This window comes from Pyrus communis, chromosome 13 (genome assembly GCF_041283825.1).
Source record: "Pyrus communis isolate YQ-2024b chromosome 13, ASM4128382v1, whole genome shotgun sequence".
Taxonomy (NCBI): Eukaryota; Viridiplantae; Streptophyta; class Magnoliopsida; order Rosales; family Rosaceae; genus Pyrus; species Pyrus communis.
Window position 1 is genome coordinate 24,635,372 of NC_142577.1, and position 23,749 is coordinate 24,659,120.

Sequence of the window (23,749 nt, forward strand, 5' to 3'; positions counted from 1 at the left end):
ACTAAAAAAGAGATTGTGAGTTTAGTCTTATAATAAATTAGTAATAATGTGATTCAGAATAATTGAGTGCTCTAATGAAGCTAGAACATACGAACCTATAGATCTCAATAATTTATTAGGAAAACTAATGAAAATGGTTTAAAAACTTTGAGTTTTAACGATAAGGACAAAATAAAAGGTAAAGTGAATAGTATCATGATTGACTTTTTAATGTAAAAACGTGATTTTTCATTAAAGTGAACAATACTGTAAGCTTTTCGTTAAAACTCTTTTTATCATTCGAGTGGTGAAGGCAAAGAAGGAAAGAAAGTTCTAGCTCCATCAAGTACTTCAAACTTTCTTGACTACAACATCAAAATGATTACAAGATTACAGTCTCTTGACTACAAACTTCAAATGATTACAAGATTACAGTCTCCTGACTACAACTTCAAAATGATTACAAGATTACAATATCCAGAACTCTCTTGGTGTCATTATAGCATCTACAACTCTAGCCACCGCAACTTCCTCAATCTTTTCACTGACTTGCAATATCTCTTTCTAGATCGATTTAATTTCTACAGGTATGTATTATTGTTGTCCGTTGCCATTGCAAATCTACGAAATTGAACATGACACAGGAGTTTTGAATAGTAGTATTTAACTTTGAAAAAGTTAAAGGGAATTGGAAAGACTTTATAGTGTATTTTAAACATTTACAAATTTCTTCTCTCTCCATGAGATTCCGAAAAAATTGAATCAAAATTTTACATAGAATATTTGCAAATTAGTTAAATTCTATAAAAATTCATAAATTTGTAAATCTATTAAAATATTTAAAATTCTCAATTGAATACACATTTTTATTTAGTTATGCATTATTAATAACAGTGTTAACTTTAAAATCAAGTGGAATGACACATGTAAAATTAGTAAAGACAGACACAAATGAAACAAATAATTTGGGACAGCATATCAATCCTCAAAAATCGAGCCTTGCTAGCCTTTCTCTTTTTAAATCGTCTCAGAATCTCTTGCCCTTGCTTCTCAGAATCTCTCAAAGATAGAAATACAGGTATTATATTGTTTCGTTAAAACGTAATGCTTCAATAATAATAGTGGATATGATTGTTGCATTCGTATTACGACGTAAATTTTAATTTCATCAAATTTTTAATTAATATTTAATCTAACAAATATTGACAAAAAAGAAAAAATTGGAAATGCTTCAACATATATAGTCTACGCCGGAAAATCCTATCCTTATTATCTCACTGGAAAACTCAATTCAACCTAATCCTCAATTCAAGAAAAGAAAAGGCTAAATTAATTGTTTTAATGATGCTTAAGAAAATGAACAAACGTACGTGTCCAATGTTATGCATGTTCCGCCGAGTGTGGGATTGTGATTCGTGCAATTCATTAATCTTCAAGTTAAACAAAGCAATGGATGGTTTCATGTAGATAATCAGATCCATGAGCCAATTACGTTTTAGCTCTATATAGGTCTCCCTGAGAGGAGCACCATAGAAGCATAACTCCAGGCTCCAGCTGCTATTTATACCCTTATTGTTTTGTTATCAACATTAATTAGCTCCAACTTCTTGCTACTAAATAAAACATTCGAGCTGATGAAGGTTGAGGTTGAAGTGATCTCCAATGAGATTATCAAACCGTCTTCTCCAACTCCTGGCCACCTTCGCCATTACCAATTCTCCTTTCTTGATCAAATGGCTCCCCATGTCTACAACCCTTTGCTCCTCTTCTATGAATACAATGCCAATATGCATCCCAACATCATTGAAATATCCAACCACCTTAAGAACTCCTTATCCGAGGCCCTATCGCTATTCTACCCGCTAGCCGGTCGAATCAAAGACAACCGCTTCATACATTGCAATGACGAGGGCATCCCCTACGTCGAAGCTCGAGTGCTGAATTGCACTCTCTCTGATGTTCTCAGCAACCCCAACCCTGGTGAACTTAACAAGTTCATGCCATTTGAACTTGATGATATTACCAATCCATTACCCTTTGGGGTCCAGCTCAACATATTTCAGTGTGGAGGGTTTGCTATTGGCCAATGCATTTCTCACAAGATTGCTGATGGGTTGTCCCATTTCACGTTCAGCAAAATTTGGGCAGCCATCGCCCGTGGGGAACAAGCCAACATAGACCCTCCACAATTTGTGTCAGCCACACTCTTCCCACCAAAGGAGTTCAATACTGGATTCGATGGAGGCGTTGGAATCACAAAAGATAGAGTGACAAAGAGGTTCGTGTTCAATGCCTCTAAAATAGAGACCCTCCAAGCAAAATATGAAAAAGATATGAAAAACCTCCAACTAAAACATCCCACGCGTGTTGAGACCTTATCCGCTTTCATATGGAGTCGATATGTGGCCGCTACAAAGGATTGTACCGTGAATAAGTTGTACATGGTGATCCATGCAGTGAACCTACGTCCGCGGTTTAGTCCACCATTGCCTCAACATTCTTTTGGAAATCTTTTTCGTTTTTCCATGACATCACCATTGCGAATCAGTAATGGCGGGGAGGAAGAATGTGATGGGGTGGTGATTGGGGAGGTGCGAGAAGCGATAAGCAAGATTGACAATGAGTACTTGAAGCAATTACAAGGGCAGGGTGACGAGCACTTGGGTTTGATGAAGAAAGCTGCTGATAGTTTCAAGAGAGGAGACATGGTTGCGGTACTTAGCTTCAGTAGCTATTGTAGGTTTCCTCTCTATGAGAACGACTTTGGTTGGGGTAGACCTGCGTGGGTGGGATCACCGGCACTGACCTACAAGAACCTAGTGCTTTTCATGGACACCAAGGAGGGTGATGGAATAGAGGCATATGTTAGCTTGGAGGAGAGAGTCATGGCCAAATTTGAATGTGATAGCGAGTTGCTCTCTTATGTTTCTCCAGCCGGTCGGGTCCTGCTGAGCTGTGGAAATTAATTTCACTATGTATGTGTTATCAGTCACAAATAATGTTACCCTCACACAACTGTTCCCCTCCATCCTCCCATCCTTTGTGTCTCACACAATTTTCTCCTCTATCCTCCCACTTCCACCCTTAATACTCCTGTTAGATGCTTGCTTTCGAATGAGAAGCCTTATTTGACCACTATGTTTGCTACCCGCCTTGAGAGCGAGTCGTCGTTCAGTCAGAGGAAGGTATGCAAAACTACTTTGGTTGTTTGGGTCTATGCCTGTTCTTTCTACGGTTCTGATGGTGTTTTGTCTACTTGCTTTGTTAGTATCAAAATTCTTCATTTGTTGGTCCTCTGGTGGTGGACATGGTTGCTAGTGTTATTTGTTCATTTTGTTGGTTGAGTGTTTTCGGAGCAATTTTATGTATTGTTTGTGGATTTTGATGTTGTGAAATTAGTGATTTGGTTTGTTTTTCATTTGAGGCTGCTTTGTATCTTTGTTTTTGGGGCGTTTGTTTTTGGTTGGCATCAATGCCGAATCAACTGGCCTGACCAATGGAATGGTGAGGTGTTTGGTAGTTGTGGCGGTGACAACTTCCGTCAACAAAATGAGTCTAATTCAGTCATAATGTGCTTTGCTTGGACTTCTATGTCCTCTTAGCCTGCTTTCAGCTTATTTTTATATTTATCTCTTGTATTGTCTTCTTCTGTCAATAAAATTTATGTTTGACAAAATAAAAAATTAATCTCTTCTAGTTTTTTTCATAAAATGCTTTACACTTTTATTGTATCAGCACTCATGTCATGACAAGTCCATGTTGTTCAATATGTAACGAGTCTCGCCTAATATACATATGTATCCAACATTATATATCTGAAGGAGAAGCTAATAAAATTTTAAAATTCCATATCACCCCAATAATACAATTGTTTTCAAGTTTCATGACGTTGGAAAATTAGGCATTTACGATTTTAAAAAAGTTTGGCAAACTTAACAAATTTTAGTGCGAAGGCTGAAGAGTGCTATGGATTCCTTGTTGAGAGTTGTCTCATATTGATGAGGGACAAGGTTTGTTATGTGCTTATATGGTCTTGGGCTACTCCCCATATGATCAATTAGTTTTATGGTGGAACCTCACTTTCATCATAGTATCAGAGCGGGTTGTCTTCGTGTAAAGCCAAACAGCCATATGTTGGAACTTGTGAAACTTGTGGGATCTTTAGTCCCACATCGCCCATTCCTCTTTTGAAGATCCACTTTATAAGTGTCTTCCCACACTTATGGTTTGAAAGAAATTAGGCCAAACACATGGACCTTGGGCCTTAGACTTGGAGGGTTTGGGTGCATATATTAATTGTCAAAGATTGCCCTTGGGCCTTGGGGCTCGGATGGACAAAAAACACAAGTATCATTTTTTACGTTTTTGATTTTTGCATTCAGCTTTTTCCGAAAGGATAAAACTGATCATGTGAACAGTTACAACCGTTCTTAAAGATAAACATGAACGACTTTAACTGCTTCATTACGCCATTATAAATATGGCCGTAAGATCAGAAACCGAACAACAATTCCATTGCTTTTTTTTTTTTCCATACTTCACAGAGAAACACCACAACCAATTCGCCAAGAATCCAAGTTTGAGTGCAAGAACTTGGATTAGATAGTTGTATCCCGCAAGATAGACGTCCGTTGAACTACTGCACTAGTGTAGGGGCGAATTTCTGTCTTAGGAGATTGTTACTGCAAACCTCTATCTTCCTAACCAAGTCAGTGTTTTGTGATTGCAAATTCAATTTTATTAGTTTATATTGTGAGATATATTGTATCTTTGTGAAATTTCTATTCGAAATAAATTGTGCAATTGTTATATATTATTGTTAACTCTAAAAACTACAAAGCCTACGTGGCGCGCAGACTAAGTAATTAATAAGCTAACTACGTCATTCAATTGTGTGCAGGGTGTGCCAACTCGTCGACCGAGCTCAACCGAGGAGTAAAATGTGTTGATGTTGCGTTGAGCGCGCTGTTGACTTCTTGATCTTGCGACTGTGGCTGAGGAAGGAACAAGCCTCGACCTTCGGGTTCTAGCGCCTGAAGATAAGGTTGCTTGTTCTATGAAGTTCAATATCAAATTTGGTTTTCAATGTGCCTAATGTAGTAACCTGTAACATCTCACTTCACCGAGATGGCTAATAGGATAACCTCTGCCAATAAGGATTCGAAAATCCTTCTCGACCGATACTTGGATAGATAACCAGTCGATCTTGACGCAATGCTATTTATCCAAACTGAAGGTGCTCCGGGAACGGTTAATTCTACGGCAACAGTGTTGTTTATCCAAATTGAAGATGTCACCGGTTGTCTTCACAGTGTTGTTTATCCAAATTGAAGGTGTGTTGGCAGAAAAAGAAAATAAAAAATCTCAAAATGTTTGAGAGGTTTGCGCAAGGCAATTTTTGTGTTGAATGGAAGGGGTTTTTTCCGTTGCCATTGCATCTGTATTTATAGGACTGATGTACTTGCTTGGCACGGCTAGATAACTATGTAGAGTCCGACTGCAACTCTAACTCGTTGAATAACATCTGATCCATGGCATAGGCCAAACATATCCTTCAGATTGTAGTTCGTGACTTTTCAAACAAGATAAAAAAATAAAAAATAAAAAAACTAATGAAAAGAGTTTGAAAACTTTGAGTTTTAACGATAAAAACAAAATAAAGGGTAAGATGAATAGTATCAAGATTGACTTTTTAGTGTAAAAATATGATTTTTCGTTAAAGTTTCAGAAAAACCTGTCTAGGCAAATCATATCACATCAGAAGCCTAAATCACCTAGACTTTTGATCTCATAATAAAACCTCCACCAGAAACCTTTACACCCATTTGATCACTTTCATCACCATTGCAAAAACAAAAAACCTAGCCTGCCTAGATTTCCTATGTCATCATAACACCACCACAAAAAACCTAGCTTTTCTAGGCTTGTCTCATCATCATCACCCAAAGTCACCAATTTCTTATCCCATTGTGCATGCATCTTGACCCCATGAATATTAAATTCATTTTTAATTATAACCATATTTAAATGAATAATAATCTGTTCAAAATCTAATCCCATTAGTAGTTTTCAAGTGACCTCATAATATCATCTTGTTCTGCATGCTTCATTATCTGATGTCGTGCATATCTGTTAACCAAAACTGATCCAAACCACACACCCATATGCCAAACATCCTCATCAACTTGAATTGTCTTGAATTGTGCCGCCTGTTTCCTAGCTTGGAGATATTTTTTTTTTCATAAGAAAATGTCAAGATAAATCATTATTAAAAGATAATTATGATAAAAATCATAATGTTATCTTTTTATATTAATAAAATTATCTTCACTTTTTCATCGACGGTGTGGAAGTACGCTTACTCAACAACCTCGATTATTTGGGGCGATGATGTAATTTTGGGTCCAAACAATTATATACTTGACATTTGATTGGTTCTAACACCATACATGCTCCACGTCACCCAGTTGTTGTCCATGTGTAGGCTTGAAAATCCGCCACACTTGCGGTGGGGGCGTGTTGAAAGTTGTCCCACATTGATGAGGGACAAGGTTTGTTATGTGCTTATATGGTCTTAGGCTACTCCCCATATTACCAATTGGTTTTATGGTGAAACCTCAATTTTATAATTCTTATCTAGGAGAGATTTCTTTCAAATCATTTTGACAAAAATATTCTTAATTAGCAAGACTGATTTTCTCTTTATTTCAATGTGCAAACAGGCAGCTGTAGATAACTACGTTAAAGACTCGTATCGTCTAGTGCACAGAAATGTCAATACCTAAATATATTATAATAAACTAGTATACCGAAATGTTCATACCTAAACATATTATACTAACCTAGTGTATCGAAATGTTCGTACGTAAATATATTTTAATAAATTAGTGACACATAAAAAAATATGCAAAAACATGCGTACCTGTTTGGATCTAAAATTACATAATCGACTCGAACAATTGAAGTTGTTGAGGGAATGAAGTTTTAAATAGTTAGATGACTGAGTCAAGATAATTTTAATTATTATTATGAAATAATATTATGATTCTTATCATAATAATTACCTCTTAATAATATATTGAATTATTGAAAACACAGTTAGAAAGATAGCATGATTGTCATGAAATAAGTCAGAGTTTGGCAGGATGATTATCAAGGTCTGCGACTAATCAAATAATGAAGGAGGCCGCATGCAACGGCATATTCCAGTAAATGGGTGATAAGATTTGCATGTATTGCGTGTAAGTTGGAAGAAAGCATGTGGCATGCATGGCTGCACTCAGACAGATAAGGGGCTAATTAAAAAGAAAATAATGGTCTTGGATAATGATGACAAGCCTAGGTAGGCTAGGCTGTGATGACAAGAAGACTTTTATTTGGATAACCTTTTATAAGGTTTGGAAAATCACGAACATCTACCTGAAGGATATGCCTTGGTCAGATTAATTTCGGTTCCGCGAAATAGAGTTGCAGTTGAATTATAAAATTAAATTAACTAGCTGTGCCAAGTAAGTACATCAGCTCTATAAATACAGAGGTAGTGGCAACGAGAAGGACCTCTCCAATTCAACACACAAATTACCTTGCGCAAACCTCTCAAACATTTTGAGATTTTTTTATACTATGAAGGCAACCAGTGACATCTTCAGTTTGGATAAATAGCACTATTGTCGTAGAATCAGCTGTTCCCGGAGCACCTTCAGTTTGGATAAACATCACTGTGTCGAGGCCCACTGGTTATCTATCCAAGTCTCGGTCGAGAAGGATTCGAATCCTTATTGCCAGAGGTCATCTCATTAGCCATCTCGGCGAAGTGAGGTGTTACAGGTTACTACATTCGGCACATTGAAAGCCGAATTTGATATTGAACTTCGCAGAACTAGCAGCCTTGTCTTCAGGCTCTAGAACCCAAAGACCGAGACGTGTTCCTTCCTTGACCGCAGTCGCAAGATCAAGAAATCAACAGCGCGCCCAACGCCACATCAACATATTTTAATCCCCGGCCGAACTCGGCCGACAAGTTGGCACACCCCTTACACAATCGAATGACGTAGTTAGCTTATTAATTACTCAGCCTGCGCACTAGGTAGGCTTGATAGTTTGTAGGGTCAACAGTACAGAAAAATCTTTATGAAAATATTTTCTTATATAAGATACTTACCATAATGAGATTAAAATTTATAATATTTTCATAAAATTTAATTAATGAACACCATAAAATTATAAATAAAAAAGAGAGACATTTAATATGCTGGCATTAAATAGAATCTAGGGACTAAAATCAAAATTAATGTTTAATCTTGTATAAGACATTTTTCTAAACTCCATCTTATTTAAAAATTAAAATCTAGTTTTCTATATGAACTTTTAATAAAAAAAAATACAGCGGGAGAGAGCTAACCCGTGTTTTATTATACAACTCAACATCTGTTTAGTCTCCTGAGGTTTTGTAGGTGCATATTTCTCAATAAACGTTGATTCGTTGACATTTTTTATATATATCGTTCCTCCTTGCATGCTTCTGATAATGTGAACGCGAATCTGTATATCTGGTTGCTCATAGCTAATCTGTTAAAATAAACCAGCAAAGAGCCTAATAAAATGGCTAATCATTGAGTGTTCCTGGTCTCCGGTTAATGTGTTTCACATGGAATAATGTTATTCATACCATGTTTTTGTACAATATTTTCATATTACCTTATGTGGCATTTGATATGAACAGTCATATCATTTAAATTAATCAGAATTTTAAATTTAGTTTATTATTTAATAAACTAATAATTGGTATACGAGTAGTATTTCTCCTTCATTTCCTTGAGTTTTGCAAATTTTTCAAATGATGTGGTTGTCCACATCAAATGCCACCTAAGATGATATGAAAATGTGATATAAAAGTATGATATAAATAGCACTACTCGTTTTACATGAGGAACAGCTGGAACAAAATTTAATATATAGAAATAATTAAACTCAATCAAATCTCGACTTCTAGAAATGAAAAATAATATAATTAATAATATACAATATAGGATTTGTTTTTTTTTTTTCACGTGAATTGTACGCATAGCAAGTAAATCACATCTCAGCTTCTAGAAATGAAAAATAATATAATAATATACGATCTAGGGTTTGTCATTTTCACGTGAATTATTTGCATAGTAAATCGTAACAAAATTTTGACTACAAACATAAGTTAACAAAATTGACCTTCACTCGTGTATATTTTTAGTGGTTAATCCTTCAATTGTGTTAATTCATCATACATTGTGTGATCAATTTTCGTTATGTACTATTTATGTCCAATTTTAAATAAAATAATTTATGACCACACAATATACGATAAACTGATATAATTAGAGGATTTCCGGAATCCTCACAAAGAGGATTCGGAAAAGATCCTCATTCTTCACTCATGTTTATTTTTAGTATTGAATTGAATAATTAAAAAGAATCGATGAAAAACACGAGAGAAATGCTAAGGCGACTCTCTAAAATGGGAACTTTTCATAGTAAAACTCTTTGACACCTTATATTTCTACGTAGTATGATTGTACAGAAAAAGAAAATGAGTTCGGAAATCATTTCCCCTCCTGCTGCTTCTTCTTGTCTCTTTAAAATAAAACATATTATCGTATAAAAGAAGGCTAGAAACTTCAACCCGCGCGCTGCTTCAAGATTGAAAATTGTATGGAAGATTATGTTTGAAAGATATGGAAGATTGTGTTATAAAAATTAATCTATTTACCAAATTGTGAAAAGAAGCTTTCCAACCCATCTGATATTCAAATTGAAAATTTTGAGTGATAAGAGAACAATTCATCAGTTGTGCAATGGAAAACATAGTATTAGAACACATCCAACAGAGGAAAAAAATTACAACAAACCTTCATTAACTGTGGATGAAATACTAACACTAAAAAATTTCTTTGTTTTGAAATCATTGCCAAAGATTTTCAAACTCACTATCATTAAGCAGGGGATCATGTGGAAGAGGAAGGAGTAGTCGTCATTCCTTGTGAGTCTCATAAGTTGTGCCCACTGCAGTAGGTGTCCCTAAGTAGCACATAATTGTGTAAGCAAAAATAATAATAAAATAAAAAAAATCCTAAAAGACCATTGAAATCAATTTTCAAAATACAAACATCTAAGAAGCTTAAACCTGAATCAAATGTCGCTATTCGATAAAAATAAACTAAATATTTACTAAATGAATGTAGAACTTGTATTGCATAATGTGCCTACTTCATATAATTGCTAATAAAAGAAACAAATCCTTATCTATATGGATATTAAAAGGAACATCAATTCCATAGTGTGTCCATTACTTTCATTCTCAAGCACACAATACAAATCAACCAACGAAGGATTCAACTCTTAAGTGAACTAATCAATGTCATTATATATTTACTATTGCTATAACTCAAAAACGCGGAATTGTCTTCAACTTTTTTCTCAATTCTCTATACAACCAATCATAACAAAAGAAGGAAGAGGATGATGCTTACCTTCTTGTCGTTGATCACATGCGTGACGTGAATACTACTGACGCCATCCATGACCAGAGCATCGAATGTAGTTTTTCCGTTCTCATCTGAACTCCCACCAGGCCCAACTGTCCCAATAACATCATATATTATTATTTCTTATAGTAGCTATCAAACCCATCAACATTCCAAATGAGAAATCACAAAATTAATTACATAATTCAGGAGAAGGTTTTAGCATACAAAGAAAACAAAACTTACCTTTGGTTATGATTACATCCTTTAAAAGCTCAATTCATTAGGATCACACAATTTAAAAACTCAATTCATACATACATTCTAATATCATTTGAGGTTTCCACCCTCGTAAGAAGTAATACTGAAATAAGCTACATACTACGATTGCCGTTCGTAAGAAATTATTTGTCTTGGTTTTCTAAGCACACCAGGAACTAAGATACTAACAACTAGACCATGGTTGGTAATTCATTAATTCGTTTATATCATAAATTTTGTGGCCAAGCCGAGAAGCAACAAATTTTTTGCCATCTTCATCTTCTATACCATGAACTTTTGACTCAAAAAAATTGTCTTTCTCCCTGCCTATAGAATCTCTCCAAGATAGAAATACATGTATTATATTGTTTACTTAAACGTAAATGCTTTGCAAGTGGCCCTCTACTATAATAGTGGAAATGATTGTTGCCTTTGCATTACGGTGTGCGTTTGAACTCCATCGACTTCTTAATCTAATATTTAATCTAACAAATCTGTGATTGACAAAAAAGAAAAACAATGTAAATGCTTCAACATATACAGTCTATGCCGAAAAAATCTTATCCTTATTAAACTTGTTCAACGTAATCCTCAGTTCAAGAAAAGAAAAGGCTAAATTAATAGTTTTAATGATACTTAAAAAAATGCACAAACGTACGTGGCCGATGTTATGTATGTTCCGCAGAGTGGGATTGTGATTCGTGCAATTCATTAATCTTCAAGTTAAACAAAACAATGGATGGTTTCATGGAGATAATCAGATCCATGAGCCAATTACGGTTTAGCTCTATATATGTCTCCATGAGGAGCACCATAGAAGCACAACTCTAGGCTTCATCGACGCATCACCGAGCCCTTCACCATACACACACCATCATCGCCACTCCGCGAGTCCTCTGACCACTATCACACATTTTTAGGCCCTGAAATGAGGACAGAAACATGTAGGAACCCAAACTCAAGGACTCTCAACGTCTGTACAAACTCAGAGATTTTCCCGACGAAACTCCGCCTTTGACGGCCTTGGTAAGTCTCAGGAACTCACTCCCTCATTCCTTTTTCGTGGTCTGTGAAGGATCTTAGGGTTTAAAACTTGCTTTGGTGAGGTGTGGAGGCGGATAGGACAAGTGGGAAGAAATTCCCTCGTTTTTGGTAGAGGAAACCGTGACTATTAGACCACTTCTAGGCCGTTCCTCCGCCAACTTCGGCCACTATTGGACTTCGAACTAGTACAAACCTCTTCCCCACATTCCTAGATTCTCGTTGGTTTTTTAATCATTGCATTTGGTTGAGATTTAAGCTAGAAAATAGCTTTGGAAAACTAGACCACTGCTAACCATTTTTTGGGCAAATTAAACTAAGAAGGCGAGTACCGTGGTACTCGTAGGCGCGTGGCATGCGTGGGAAGCCACAATGTGGTGGCAGGTGTGGCACGTGGCTGCCAATGCAGCCACCTTGTGGCGGCGCGTGGAGGAATTCGAGGTCCCTTCTTAGGTTTCTCGACATGCCGAATCCGAATCCGAATCCGCCATCCGTTTTTCGAAATTCGACTGTTTTAAAATAGTTCATTTATTAGTCGTACTTTATACAAAAATATGTATATAAGTTAGTACGTTATATATTTATGTAAATGGTTTCGTTTCTAGGTGCAACGCATCGCAAGGATCTTCGATGCCCGTGAGGCGGGTTCGACTCGATGACATATGATTTGTCAATGGGTCTTTTCTTTTATATAGTATATATATTTGTTAGGTTCCATATATATTTCATAAAGAACTTTCTCCAATACGCCTAACCTAGCTTAATGTTTATAAGATTTAGCGCATTGATAGAAATTATGAAGTTATACTACGTCCTATGGGATGGACAGGTATGTGTATTATTATTGATGCCTTAATTATATTTATGGTCATGAATAGTATTATGGTGACGTGAATTATCGATTTACCACGGTATGATTTTATTTACGTTATCTGTTCATCGTGTGTTACACTGGTGTTAGTATTTGCCCACGCTAGGGCCAATCTTTCACATGTATGTTTACATCGCACTTTACGCTCACTTTGGATCCATTGTAGGTGTCAGTCATGTCCTAGATTGCTATAGGCAATTAGGACTCGTATGTGACGCCCATAACGCCAGTTTTCACGCGATTGTAGTACTATAGCGTAAATGATTATTACACCTAGTCATGTTCATGTCTGAATATCTCTGCATGAACTTGTGTGTCAACATATGTTGATGAGCACTCGATGTGATATATTTATTTCTGCGAGATGTTGTGATTACTAGAATTTATATGCTTATTTGCGAATTTGTGATGTATTGAAGTCTTAAGATATTGCAGGCACATAAATATTTTCATACTATACACATTATGAATATTTTGGAAACTATACTTTTTTTACAGCAAGAGATTATTATGTTTTCGAAAAGGTTTTTACAAAACTTTATTTTTAGGCCCTGTCACCTTTGTTTTTCGCCCATTCAGGTTTTAGTTGCTGAGCTTTCGTGTCAACGAGGATTCTTGGCAAACTTTGGTATAGGTGATTACCTTCGACGGTATAATTCTTATCCTACATTTACTATACTTTACTTATGCTCTAACATCACGTGTGAATTAGGTTCATTCCTGCTCACTAGCACACTCTTCCATTTAGGCACTTTTAGGTTTAAATTTACTCGCATTTTCCACATCATTACACTTTATGGCTTTGTCACCCTCTTGGTGTCGGCCAACACAGCGCGAATCGGAGTACAGATGGACATTTCGGGTCAGGGTGTGTCATGTAGAATGCTTGCTTGATCCAACTTCACCTGATATTATTTACTTTTTAATCATTACAGACAACCTCAATGTTAAATTCATAATTTCGTTACTGAGAAGTAGCACCGTTGTTTCAACCATGGAAGCAAGGGAAAAAAAACAAGGATCGTTGTCGTAAGACAATAGGGCTCAATACCATGTAAAACTTTGAAACACAATAGCTTTCACTTCAATTGCATACCCATTCAATCGTGGGATGCATATATTTATAATCACCTTTAGATTACATTTAGGGTTTGAAAACCCCACTTACACGGAAGTTCAAAATTCAAAAATACAAACTGAAATCTACAAAGATTACACATAACTTTAGTTACAAGAATAATTTAAAATGAAGTCCTACAAACAAGAAGATAAAACTTCTAAGCACAGCACAACTCCTTAAGTGACATTGGTAGTAACCAACTGTTGACTTCGTCTAACACAATGAGTATAATACTGGATGAATTTACAGTTGCCACACACACACACCAAGCATCAGAAAACTGATTCAGTTTCCAGTTTAGTGTGCTGCTCCCCAGTTCGGAGTGGTATTGGCCATTACATTTAAGAATATCTAAGGCCATCTCTAACCGAGGGTTGGCCAGATGGCTCGTTTTAGCGCTCTAGCCCTCCAAGAAGTTAATATTTTAATGAACAGTACATGGCCATATTTGCCTCCGTCTCCAACCGAGGGCCAAAGGGCCATAAGGCCAAACATAATTTATTATTTAAAAACTACAACTTCAATTCAAATTCAACGGCTAAGTGACGTTAGCATGACATCAGCTAGCCGTTGGATTTGAATTTTTCTTTTGCTATAAATAGGGTGGATATTGGGCTATAATTCACACAACTTTGAATTAAATCTATTTCAATTCAAGTTTGCAATGAATTCCAACTTTGGATCCTCTTTGGATTCCAACTGGGGGTCCTCATCCAATTCCAAATTGGAAGCAAAATAGGCGCAAATGAGACGAGAAAATGAGGAGTCTGATGAAGAAGTTCAAGTAAGGCACAACAAACAAAATAGAGCAGCAGCCATGGCTGCGACCATGTTGTGTCAGCCAACTGAAGAACAACCTCAATGGGGCAGTTTTATTGCTGGTAGCTCTTACAAACCACGAAACAGAGCGATGTCGTAGGACAATCTGATGAACAACTACTTCAACCCTAACTCAGTGGGCACAGAAGAGGATTTTAGACGTTGCTTCCGGATAAGGCGTCATGTCTTCGAGCGTTTACTTCGTGATGTCCAGCAGGTCAATCCATATTTTGGACAGAAGCAAGACAGAGCAGGTCGCCTTGGTTTCTCACTTTATCAGAAGGTTATTATTGCACTCCGAATGATGGCCTATGGCTCCCCAGCTGATTCGATAGATGAAACATGGTATGTCTAAGTCTACATTCCTTGATACTCTTGAACAATTTTGTGACACAATTGTTCAGGTTTACAAAGACAAGTACCTCCGCGAGCCAAATCAAGAAGATCTGAATCGGCTTCTTCGCAAAGCTGAAGACCGTGGGTTTCTGGGCATGATAGGGTCATTAGATTGCATGCATTGAGATTGGAAGAACTATCCCACCGAATGGCAACGAGGTTTTAACGGAAGGTCGAGAAAGCCAACATTTGTGTTAGAGGCGGTTGCCTCATATGACACATGGATCCAGCATGCCTTCTTTGGAGTCCCTGGATCCCAAAATGACATTACAATTCTTGGGCGTTCACCCATCTTCAATAACTTGACGGAAGGTAATACACTTCAACTTGACTACTGCATCAACAACCGTCAATACAATATGGGGTATTACTTGGCAAATGACATCTATCCAAAGTGGGCGATACTTGTCCAAGCAATTCCAAACCCTTGTTTACCTTACACCAAGAGGCATATCGGAAAAATGTTGAGAGAGCTTTCAGTATTCTACAAGCACGGTGAAAGATCATTAGCGAACCGGCAAGAGGGTAGAGTCGAGAAAATTTGGACTCCATCATGATGTCTTGCATCATATTACATAATATGATAGTGAAGGATGAACGAGATGGGTATATTGATGGAGAGTCCGATGACGACCAAGAAGATCCAAATAGGTCAAGAAGGGCTCATGCAAAAATATATGATGGGCCTAATTTGCCTTTCAATCCAAGAACTGGTAGTATGTTTATAAATGATTACATGAGGCGCTATAGAATGATACGTTCTCGTGCCACAAATAAATACCTACAACAAGATCTTGTTGCACATCTTTGGGCCAAAAGAAGTATGGAGTAGGCGTTTAAGTTTTATGTTGTTAAATGTTTTTAAATATTGTTTAAATTTCATGTTGTTAAATGTTTTTTTATGTTGTATAATTTGTATGTTGGTTAATGTTATTTAATGTTGTTTCATATTGTTTAATGTTGTTTCATGTTACTTAATTTAATTTAATATTGTATAATGGCTTAGGAAGTTATAGGAAAAAAAATATGAAACAAATTTTGTGAAATAGAAGTTATAGGAAAAATTTTGTAAATAAAAAATAATAATAAAACTGTAAAAAAAAAAAAAATCAAATGCAATGACTAACTGACGTCAGCTAGCCGTTGCATTTGAATTTTAGCTTAAGGATTCCTGTCAGTTATAACCAACATGAATAATGATTTTTCTAGCTAGCCCTATGTAGCCGGCCCTCCAGCCTTTTCAGATTCCGTGGGGCCCTCTCAGATTCCACTAGCCCTCTGGCCTAATCCTTGGTTTGAGACGGTTTTTGGGCTATTTTCAGCCATTTGGACCCTTCGGTTAGAGATGGCCTAATGTGGTCCCCTTGATGATTGGCGTTGATTTAGGTGTAAGAATCTGTTATGTACAATCAGAGAAATGAAAAGAAACGATAGGAAAGCCAGGAACATAGAACAGTAAAAGAAAGTACCATTTTGGGGTACATAGATAACAACATCAATCAATCATGTGAGACTAATGAAAAAAGAGGTTTATGAAAAGCTGCTCTACACTCCTACTCTACACAAGTAATGTTGTAAATGCAATATGTACGTTTCATTTATGGAGTTGGATTTTTTCCCCTCTTTTTTTTCCCTTCCCTTCATTCCTCCCCTATTTGAATGGTCACGATTAAATTACGTCAACATCTTATATTAAATTTTTATAGAAAGAGAAAGACAAAATAAAGAATGTGAGAAGAGAGAATGGAAGGGGATGGAAATAGAAGGGGAAAGAATCCTAGTGAAGAGGAAGTGAGAGAATCCAAGTCCTTTATTTATAGCAGTCCTAGTCTGGCAGTGGTCAGTCAATCTAGCAAATAGGCAAACATCCTTTAACTCGGCGTCACTAAATCCTCAAATAAAAGGAGCCAAACCTAGACAGTGAGTACACTGGATAAATATATGCTAATAAATAATTTAACTGAGTATGAACAAAACGAAATAATATTAAACAGTCAAATTGAAGATCGAGGCTTGCGTATCGTAATGTTCTTAAAATAGAATTTCGTCCCTACTCTATGCTCGTATTTCTACGGACGCTTGCTTCACCAAGATTCAACCATCTAAGTCGAGATTCCAATACCGGAAAACTAGACTTCTGGCGAATATCTTTGTGGTTATCTCAATAAGAAGGTTTGGGATTGTAGAAGCATAATTTGTTTTTTCTGTGTTTTAAATGCTATGCAAATAAATGTATATATAATTGATTTAGCCTATTCGATAGAGGTATGAGATGCGTTTTTTGGGAGACATCTTCTCAGAGGGATGCTTTGCTCCTTAGCGTTCTTTCATCGCTTTAAATTTCATCTGAAAATGTGAGTATGTTTATATAAAAATTAATTAATTAGTTAATTAATTAAATCTGAAATTATTTAAAAATAATTAATTAAGAACTTAATTATTAGAGCCTGAGGCCCATTTTTTGATAATTAATTATATATTAATTATCAATTAATTAGCAAACCCTAAAGCCCAAAACCCAAAGTTGAGCCTAATTTTACTCTCCAAGGTCCATCACTCAAATCACTTTCTAATAAGGATAAAGCCTTATAAAGTGACGGAACCTTTTGGTGGTGACCAATGTAAGACAACGTAGAATGATATTTCTACTAAAAAATTTCCAACAATTGTCAACCCCTTGCAATTGTAACCAACAATAACACCAACAACACAGAGAGGGAAAAATTGCAACCTAAAATCCCAAAAAAATGGACAAGAAAGCCAACAACAAAACTGGGGAAATTGAGGAAATGGGCCCAAAATCCGACTAACCTTCTCCAAACCCGAATATGAATCCCAAAACTTCGAGGATAGAGGTTCCAAAAGTGGAAGTCTGCCTGTATTGACAAGGGAAAGGTCGATCGACATGTTCAAGTTGGGTTTGGGAGGTTGGGACCAAAACCAGTTGGAGGTGGAGACATTCTTCGACAAGTATGGATTCAAATTGCTTTACGCTTTCAATACCGAATCAAGTCGCGGGGTTCCGATCTGCTTTAATCCTAGAAATGGCAGGTATGTGCTGATCGGACCAATATTTCTTGAAAGAAGAACAAGAGAAAATAGCAACATGGATGAAGGAGATAGAAGAGTGTAAAAATTTATTACTATAAAGGATATTTTTGTAACTTACACTCTTGAAGAAAAAAAAAACTAATGATGTCATCTTCTATATGCATTAGTTAAAACCATTTTGTATAAAATAAAGTTACAAATAACTTAGGTAATTGAATCCTTAAATTGAGGAAGGGATGAGATTCCATAAAAATAACAATTGATTAATTAATATTGTTGAGTGCATTTTTTTTACATACAAATGAATTTTAAATGAATATGAAAAACACTTAAATTAATAAAGGCTTTGAGGTAGTTCATATAGAATCGGACTCCAAATGTCTAGTGGATATGTTTAACGGGAAAACCCAACTTGATGTTGTGATTGAAGGTATCCTCTTTGATGTTCAGTGTTTGAAACAACAATTGACACTAGTACAAAAATATGTTTGTGTGACGGAGCAAATTTTGTCGTGTAAAGTATGTTTGCGCAACGCTAAACACAAAACGTTGCGCAAAGGCTGTTTGCGCGATGCCTCATGTGCGTTGCGCAAGATTTTGGCGCCAAACCAAGAATGCTTTACTATTTTTTTCCCAACATTGCGCAACGAAGACTAGCGTCGCGCAAAACAGTTTTGCGCGACGGAGGTGCACCTACGTCGCGCAAAGTCAACGATACTTAAAGTTTATTTATACTTTCATTAAGTATAACATAATATTTTGTCTCATTCCACTAGTGTAAATATTTTAAATTGAAGATCGAATTCATTCATTGTATTCATATATGGTCAAAGAGTGTAGCTGTAAAAAAATCATCAAAATCAAAGTTAAAATAACCGTTAAATCATGATTTTTCGTTTATAACCGTCGAAAAGTTTTGTCTCGTTACTTGACCTCTGAATGTTTTTTTATTTGCAATTTTTGATGTATGTGATCTTGAAGCATATGTAAATATGTTTAACGGTTGGATCGTTGAAACTAGTTTGGTAGAATGCGTATCCCCGTCAAAACAATAGATTCACTAACACTTGGAGTTTATTTATACTTTCATTAAGTATAACATAAGATTTTGTTGTATCCACTTGTGTAAATATTTTAAATTGGCGATCGAATCAGTTCATTGTATTCATATAGGATCAAGGTGTGTACGTATAAAAAAAATCATCAAAATCGGAGTTAAAACTACCGTTAAATTGTTATTTTTTGTTTACAACGTCGAAAAGTTTTGTCCCGTTACTTGATCTTTGAATGTTTGCTTTATTTGATCTCGAAGTATATGCAAACATGTTTAACGGTTGGATCGTTGAAACTAGTTTCGTAGAATGCGTTTGTGGTATCCACTTGTGTAAATATTTTAATTTGAGGATCGAATTTGTTCATTGTATTCATTTAGGATCAAGCAGTGTAGCTGTAAAAAATCATCAAAATTGGAGTTACAATAACCGTTAAATCATGAATTTTTGTTTATAACCGTCGAAAAGTTTTGTCCTGTTACTTGATCTCTGAATGTTTGTTTTTTGCGATTTTTGGCGTATGCGATCTCGAAGCATATGCAAATATGTTTAACGGTTGGATTGTTGAAACTAGTTTCGTAGAATGCGTATCCCATAAAAAAAAAAAAAAGATTCATTAACACTTAAGGTTTATTTATACTTTCATTAAGTATAACGTAAGATTTTGTGGTATCAATTAGTGTAAATATTTTAAATTAAAGATCGAGTTTATTCATTATATTCATATAGGGTCAAGGAGTGTAGCTGTAAAAAATCATCAAAATCGGAGTTAAAATAACCGTTAAATCGGATTTTTCGTTTATAACTGTCGAAAAGTTTTGTCCCGTTACTTGATCTCTAAATGTTTGCTTTTTGCTATTTTTGGCGTAAGCGATCTCGAAACATGTATAAACAAGTTTGATGGTTGGATCGTTGAAATTAGTTTCGTAGAATGCGTATCCCATGAAAACAATAGTCACCAACACTTAAGAATTTATTTATACTTTCATTAAGTATAACATAAGATTTTGTGGTATCCACTAGTGTAAATATTTTAAATTGAAGATCGAGTTAATTCATTGTATTCATATAGGGTTTTTGTTAGAAAGATATATTATTGTGTTTTACGTTAAAAAAAAAAAAATTGAAAGGATTAAAGTCACATTTTCAGTAAATTTTATATTAAATTTGTTAAAAATATATATATATAATTTGATCAACGTCAGAATGGGGTCGTTGCGTAAACAGACTTTGCGCGACACACCAACCAATACGCCGCACAAAGAGTGTTTGCGCGACGTCGTAATTTATACCTACATCGTGCAATTTGTTAAAATTGTGGCGGTTTAATTAGAAAAAAATGGGCAGTTTTTCAAAATTTTTACAATTGGAAAAAAGGGGCTCTTTTTGTTTTGTATAGGGAAAATTAGAATCCCCTACAGGTTTTTTATATCATTTAGATTAAACATCTGTACCTTTTTAAAATTTGATTAAAGTGCTTTGACCAATAGTTATCTTTATTTTTTTAAATTAAAATAATTTTTGAATTTATCTTGATGCACTTTTTCTTATTTAGTGGAGATATTAGTAATTAAACTATATTTTCTCTTCTTCCAAATATGTTTTTTCAATCACCGTTTTTTTTTTTTTTTTTGGGTTATGCAAACATTTAATTTTATTTCTTTTTCCAAAAGATTTTTTCTTTTTCAAATAGTTGGTGATCAACATAAAAGCTTGGTGTAATTTTTTCATTTTTTTTCTTCTGTTTTTTGAAGTATAGTTGTTGAAGAATGATTACTAGGTACAATACATTACGTATATATTATCCGTGGATATGTTTGAATTTGCAAAAATCATTAATTTGTACGTTTATTTGCAATTTTAGTACGTTTGATTTGATACATATTGTTAATATTAGTACACTATTTTTATTTTGGTGCGTTTTATTTTGTACAAATTGTGTATTGGTATGCTTATATTATTCCCAATCCTATTTTCTCTTAACGTACTAAAAGATAAACACATTTGATTTTGGGGGATTTAAAAATATTTTAAACTATTTTGGAAAGAAAATATCTTAAATTGTAGATATTTATTGCTAAATTGTAGCATTATTGTGAAAATAATTTTGAATCTAACCAACATTTTTTATTTTTTATTTTGACAATTATCTCTAGCAGATGAGAGAGTAATCAAAATGCCATATTATAGGAAATTTGTTACAATATAACGTGCATATGGCACCGAAATTATGACAAAAAAAAAAATTTAATCAAATCACTAAAAGATATGGACGTTTGATCTAGAAAATTCAAAACTAAGGTGCCTAATCAAAAGATTCATTTTGTATAACCCTATGCTAGGTGTTCTTATTCTTCCCTTCAGAGACCACTCCAGTTCAAAATCCTCCCTTAAGACCTCACTGCTCCTTGCGCCTCCCTCACTCACAATTAGTCACCACCACTCACCACTCCACTCTCGCAACCCCACAGCCGCAGCCTCGCAGCATTTGGAGCTCCAACTGTAGTCTGCAGCACCCACTGCAGTCTGCAGCACACCTCAACGGCTCAACCCTTTAGCCCTCGAGCACTCGCTCGCTTCACCGTCGACAGCCGTCACAGCCCGCAGTTATTCCGAGGTAAATTATTTAATTTCGAATCTTAATTTCTCATCACAGCAAGCCCACCTTAATTTCTCTATTTGTATTGGAAAGCTCTGTTTGCATTTTAATGGGAATTACGATTAAAATAGAAAAATTGATGAATACCGGCACGTTTATAATTAAGAGAAATATGATGAATACAGCCACAACTCTGTTTGCATTGGGTTTTCGTTTTAAATTTTTTAAATTTATGATTATTTTCTGGGTAATTTCTTTGTAGATTTAGCCTATTAAGATTTCTGATTTATTTATGGTGTTTATTGTTCATCAATTATTTGCGAAATAGAATTCAATAACTTAGTCATAAGATTTGCCTTCATTTTTTTTATGTTAAATGCAACCCTCTTGTTTTCTATTAGTGTGTGTGTGTGTAGACATAGCACCAGATAAGGAAACACAGACTTAGTCGACACACTCTTCTCAGCACTTTTCTTGTTGCCTCTTGGAAATATTGATTTTATGAACTAACGTTTCTCACTTTGATTGGAGACTTGGAGTGTAGGAGACCAAACAAGAAGAAAAAAAATGACAAGAGATTATTCAGGTAATTTGTTATATAGTTTTTGAAATGACATCCACCATCCTTGTGGGTATTCTGTTGGGTTTTTTTATTTTAATTTTTAAAAATGTTTTTATACAGACTAGTTTGAGTTGAATAAATCAATGGGTGTTGGAAGAAGTTGTCCTTGATCAGTTCAGTTGGTCAACACAACACAACATTGCAGTTGCTTAATTCATGTTAATTGTATTAGTTTCATTGAGCTTCTCTGTATTAGTTTCATTGAGTTTCATTGTATTAGTTTCATTGGTCAACGTAGCTGCCTTGCCTTGATTATATTTATTGTTTCAGCTATTTCAAGTAAACCATGTGTTTGGAGTTGATCAACCAAAACTACTTTTGAATTATTATGCAGTACTGCTTTATATATATGTGAACAAATGCAAGAAATGATATGATATTATTTTGCCTACTAATTGATTAGTTTCAAATGCAAGAAAGAATTAGTTTCTAATGTTATATTTTTATGGTTCAAAAATGGTATAGATGTCACTGTTGATCACTCATCGTCGGGGTGTGACCAATGCGCCTCCTACATTTTCAGCACCTACTGCTTCAGTCGTGAGTGCTCCATTGATTGGGGAGACTACACCTTTTACTAAGGCTACTCCTAAGGCGTCCCAGGTGCTCGCATCATTGACGTCATCAGTGTTGGTTCAGCAGCTCAGTGCGGCCCAGGAAGCAGCCCGGGATGCTCGGGAAGCCTAGATTGCAGCCTAGTGTTCGGCCCAGGACGAGAAGATGAGCATGGTCTTACGAGCCTTACAGATGTTCGACCTCCAAATCCTAATGCCAGCACTTGATATTGCTCCACCTTTGACTTCCCAGCCACTTCGCCCAACCTATACCTAGTAGCCTGATGTATCAAACCTAGAAGACTACTCGTTTTTTCTTTTTTGTTTGGACATCTTGTATGTACATTTTCATATATTTTATAGTTAAATACCTTTTCTTGGTTTATTAATTATTGTTTAGAATTTAATTACAATATTTATTAAAAATGAAAAAAAAATATTTTTGCTAAAAAAAATAAAAAACAAGGGTTTGCACGGCACATGTTACTTCTTCGTTGTGCAAACTCTGCTGTCACTACCTTGGCGCAACGAAGGTTTTGTTGGGCTAATTTTTGCGCGACGTTTTTTGACTTTGCATGACGAAGGACATGCGTCGCGTAAACTGTTTTTTGTACTAGTGTGAGATTAGTAGAATTTATCCTCACTTCTCGTGTTTGCAACAAGACAATGTATCTAGTGGCTTCTTTTGTTGCCCGAGAAGGAGGCTTTCATAATTGGGATAATCTTGATCCAAAATGGCTATTTAATACTTTAGCTTCATATGTAAACATTTCTATTCGAATATAATAAAAAAAATTTCTTTTGGAAAAAAAAAAAAAAAAAAAAAAAAGCAAAAAGAAAAGAAGTGAAAGCACTTTATGTTGAAATATAACAACTGAAAATGAG

General features: G+C 35.3%; 1 protein-coding gene and 1 long non-coding RNA gene across 2 annotated transcripts; both read left to right on the plus strand.

The window, feature by feature from the left end:
• Positions 1-1,513: 1,513 nt before the first annotated feature.
• Positions 1,514-3,662, plus strand: LOC137736465 (stemmadenine O-acetyltransferase-like). The gene has a single exon (XM_068475730.2). The coding sequence runs from the start codon at positions 1,614-1,616 to the stop codon at positions 2,943-2,945; it is 1,332 nt and encodes a 443-aa protein (XP_068331831.1). The 5' UTR covers positions 1,514-1,613; the 3' UTR covers positions 2,946-3,662.
• A 17,758-nt stretch (positions 3,663-21,420) lies between these two features.
• On the plus strand, positions 21,421-23,249 carry LOC137736524 (uncharacterized). Its single transcript, XR_011068758.2, has 3 exons — positions 21,421-21,706; positions 22,220-22,274; positions 22,776-23,249. It is a non-coding gene; the product is annotated as an uncharacterized LOC137736524 (long non-coding RNA).
• The last annotated feature ends 500 nt before the right edge of the window (positions 23,250-23,749 follow it).

Coding starts and splice junctions, on each gene's coding strand:
- LOC137736465 (XM_068475730.2), top strand. CDS start 1,614: ATGAAGGTTGAGGTTGAAGTGATCTCCAATGAGATTATCAAACCGTCT.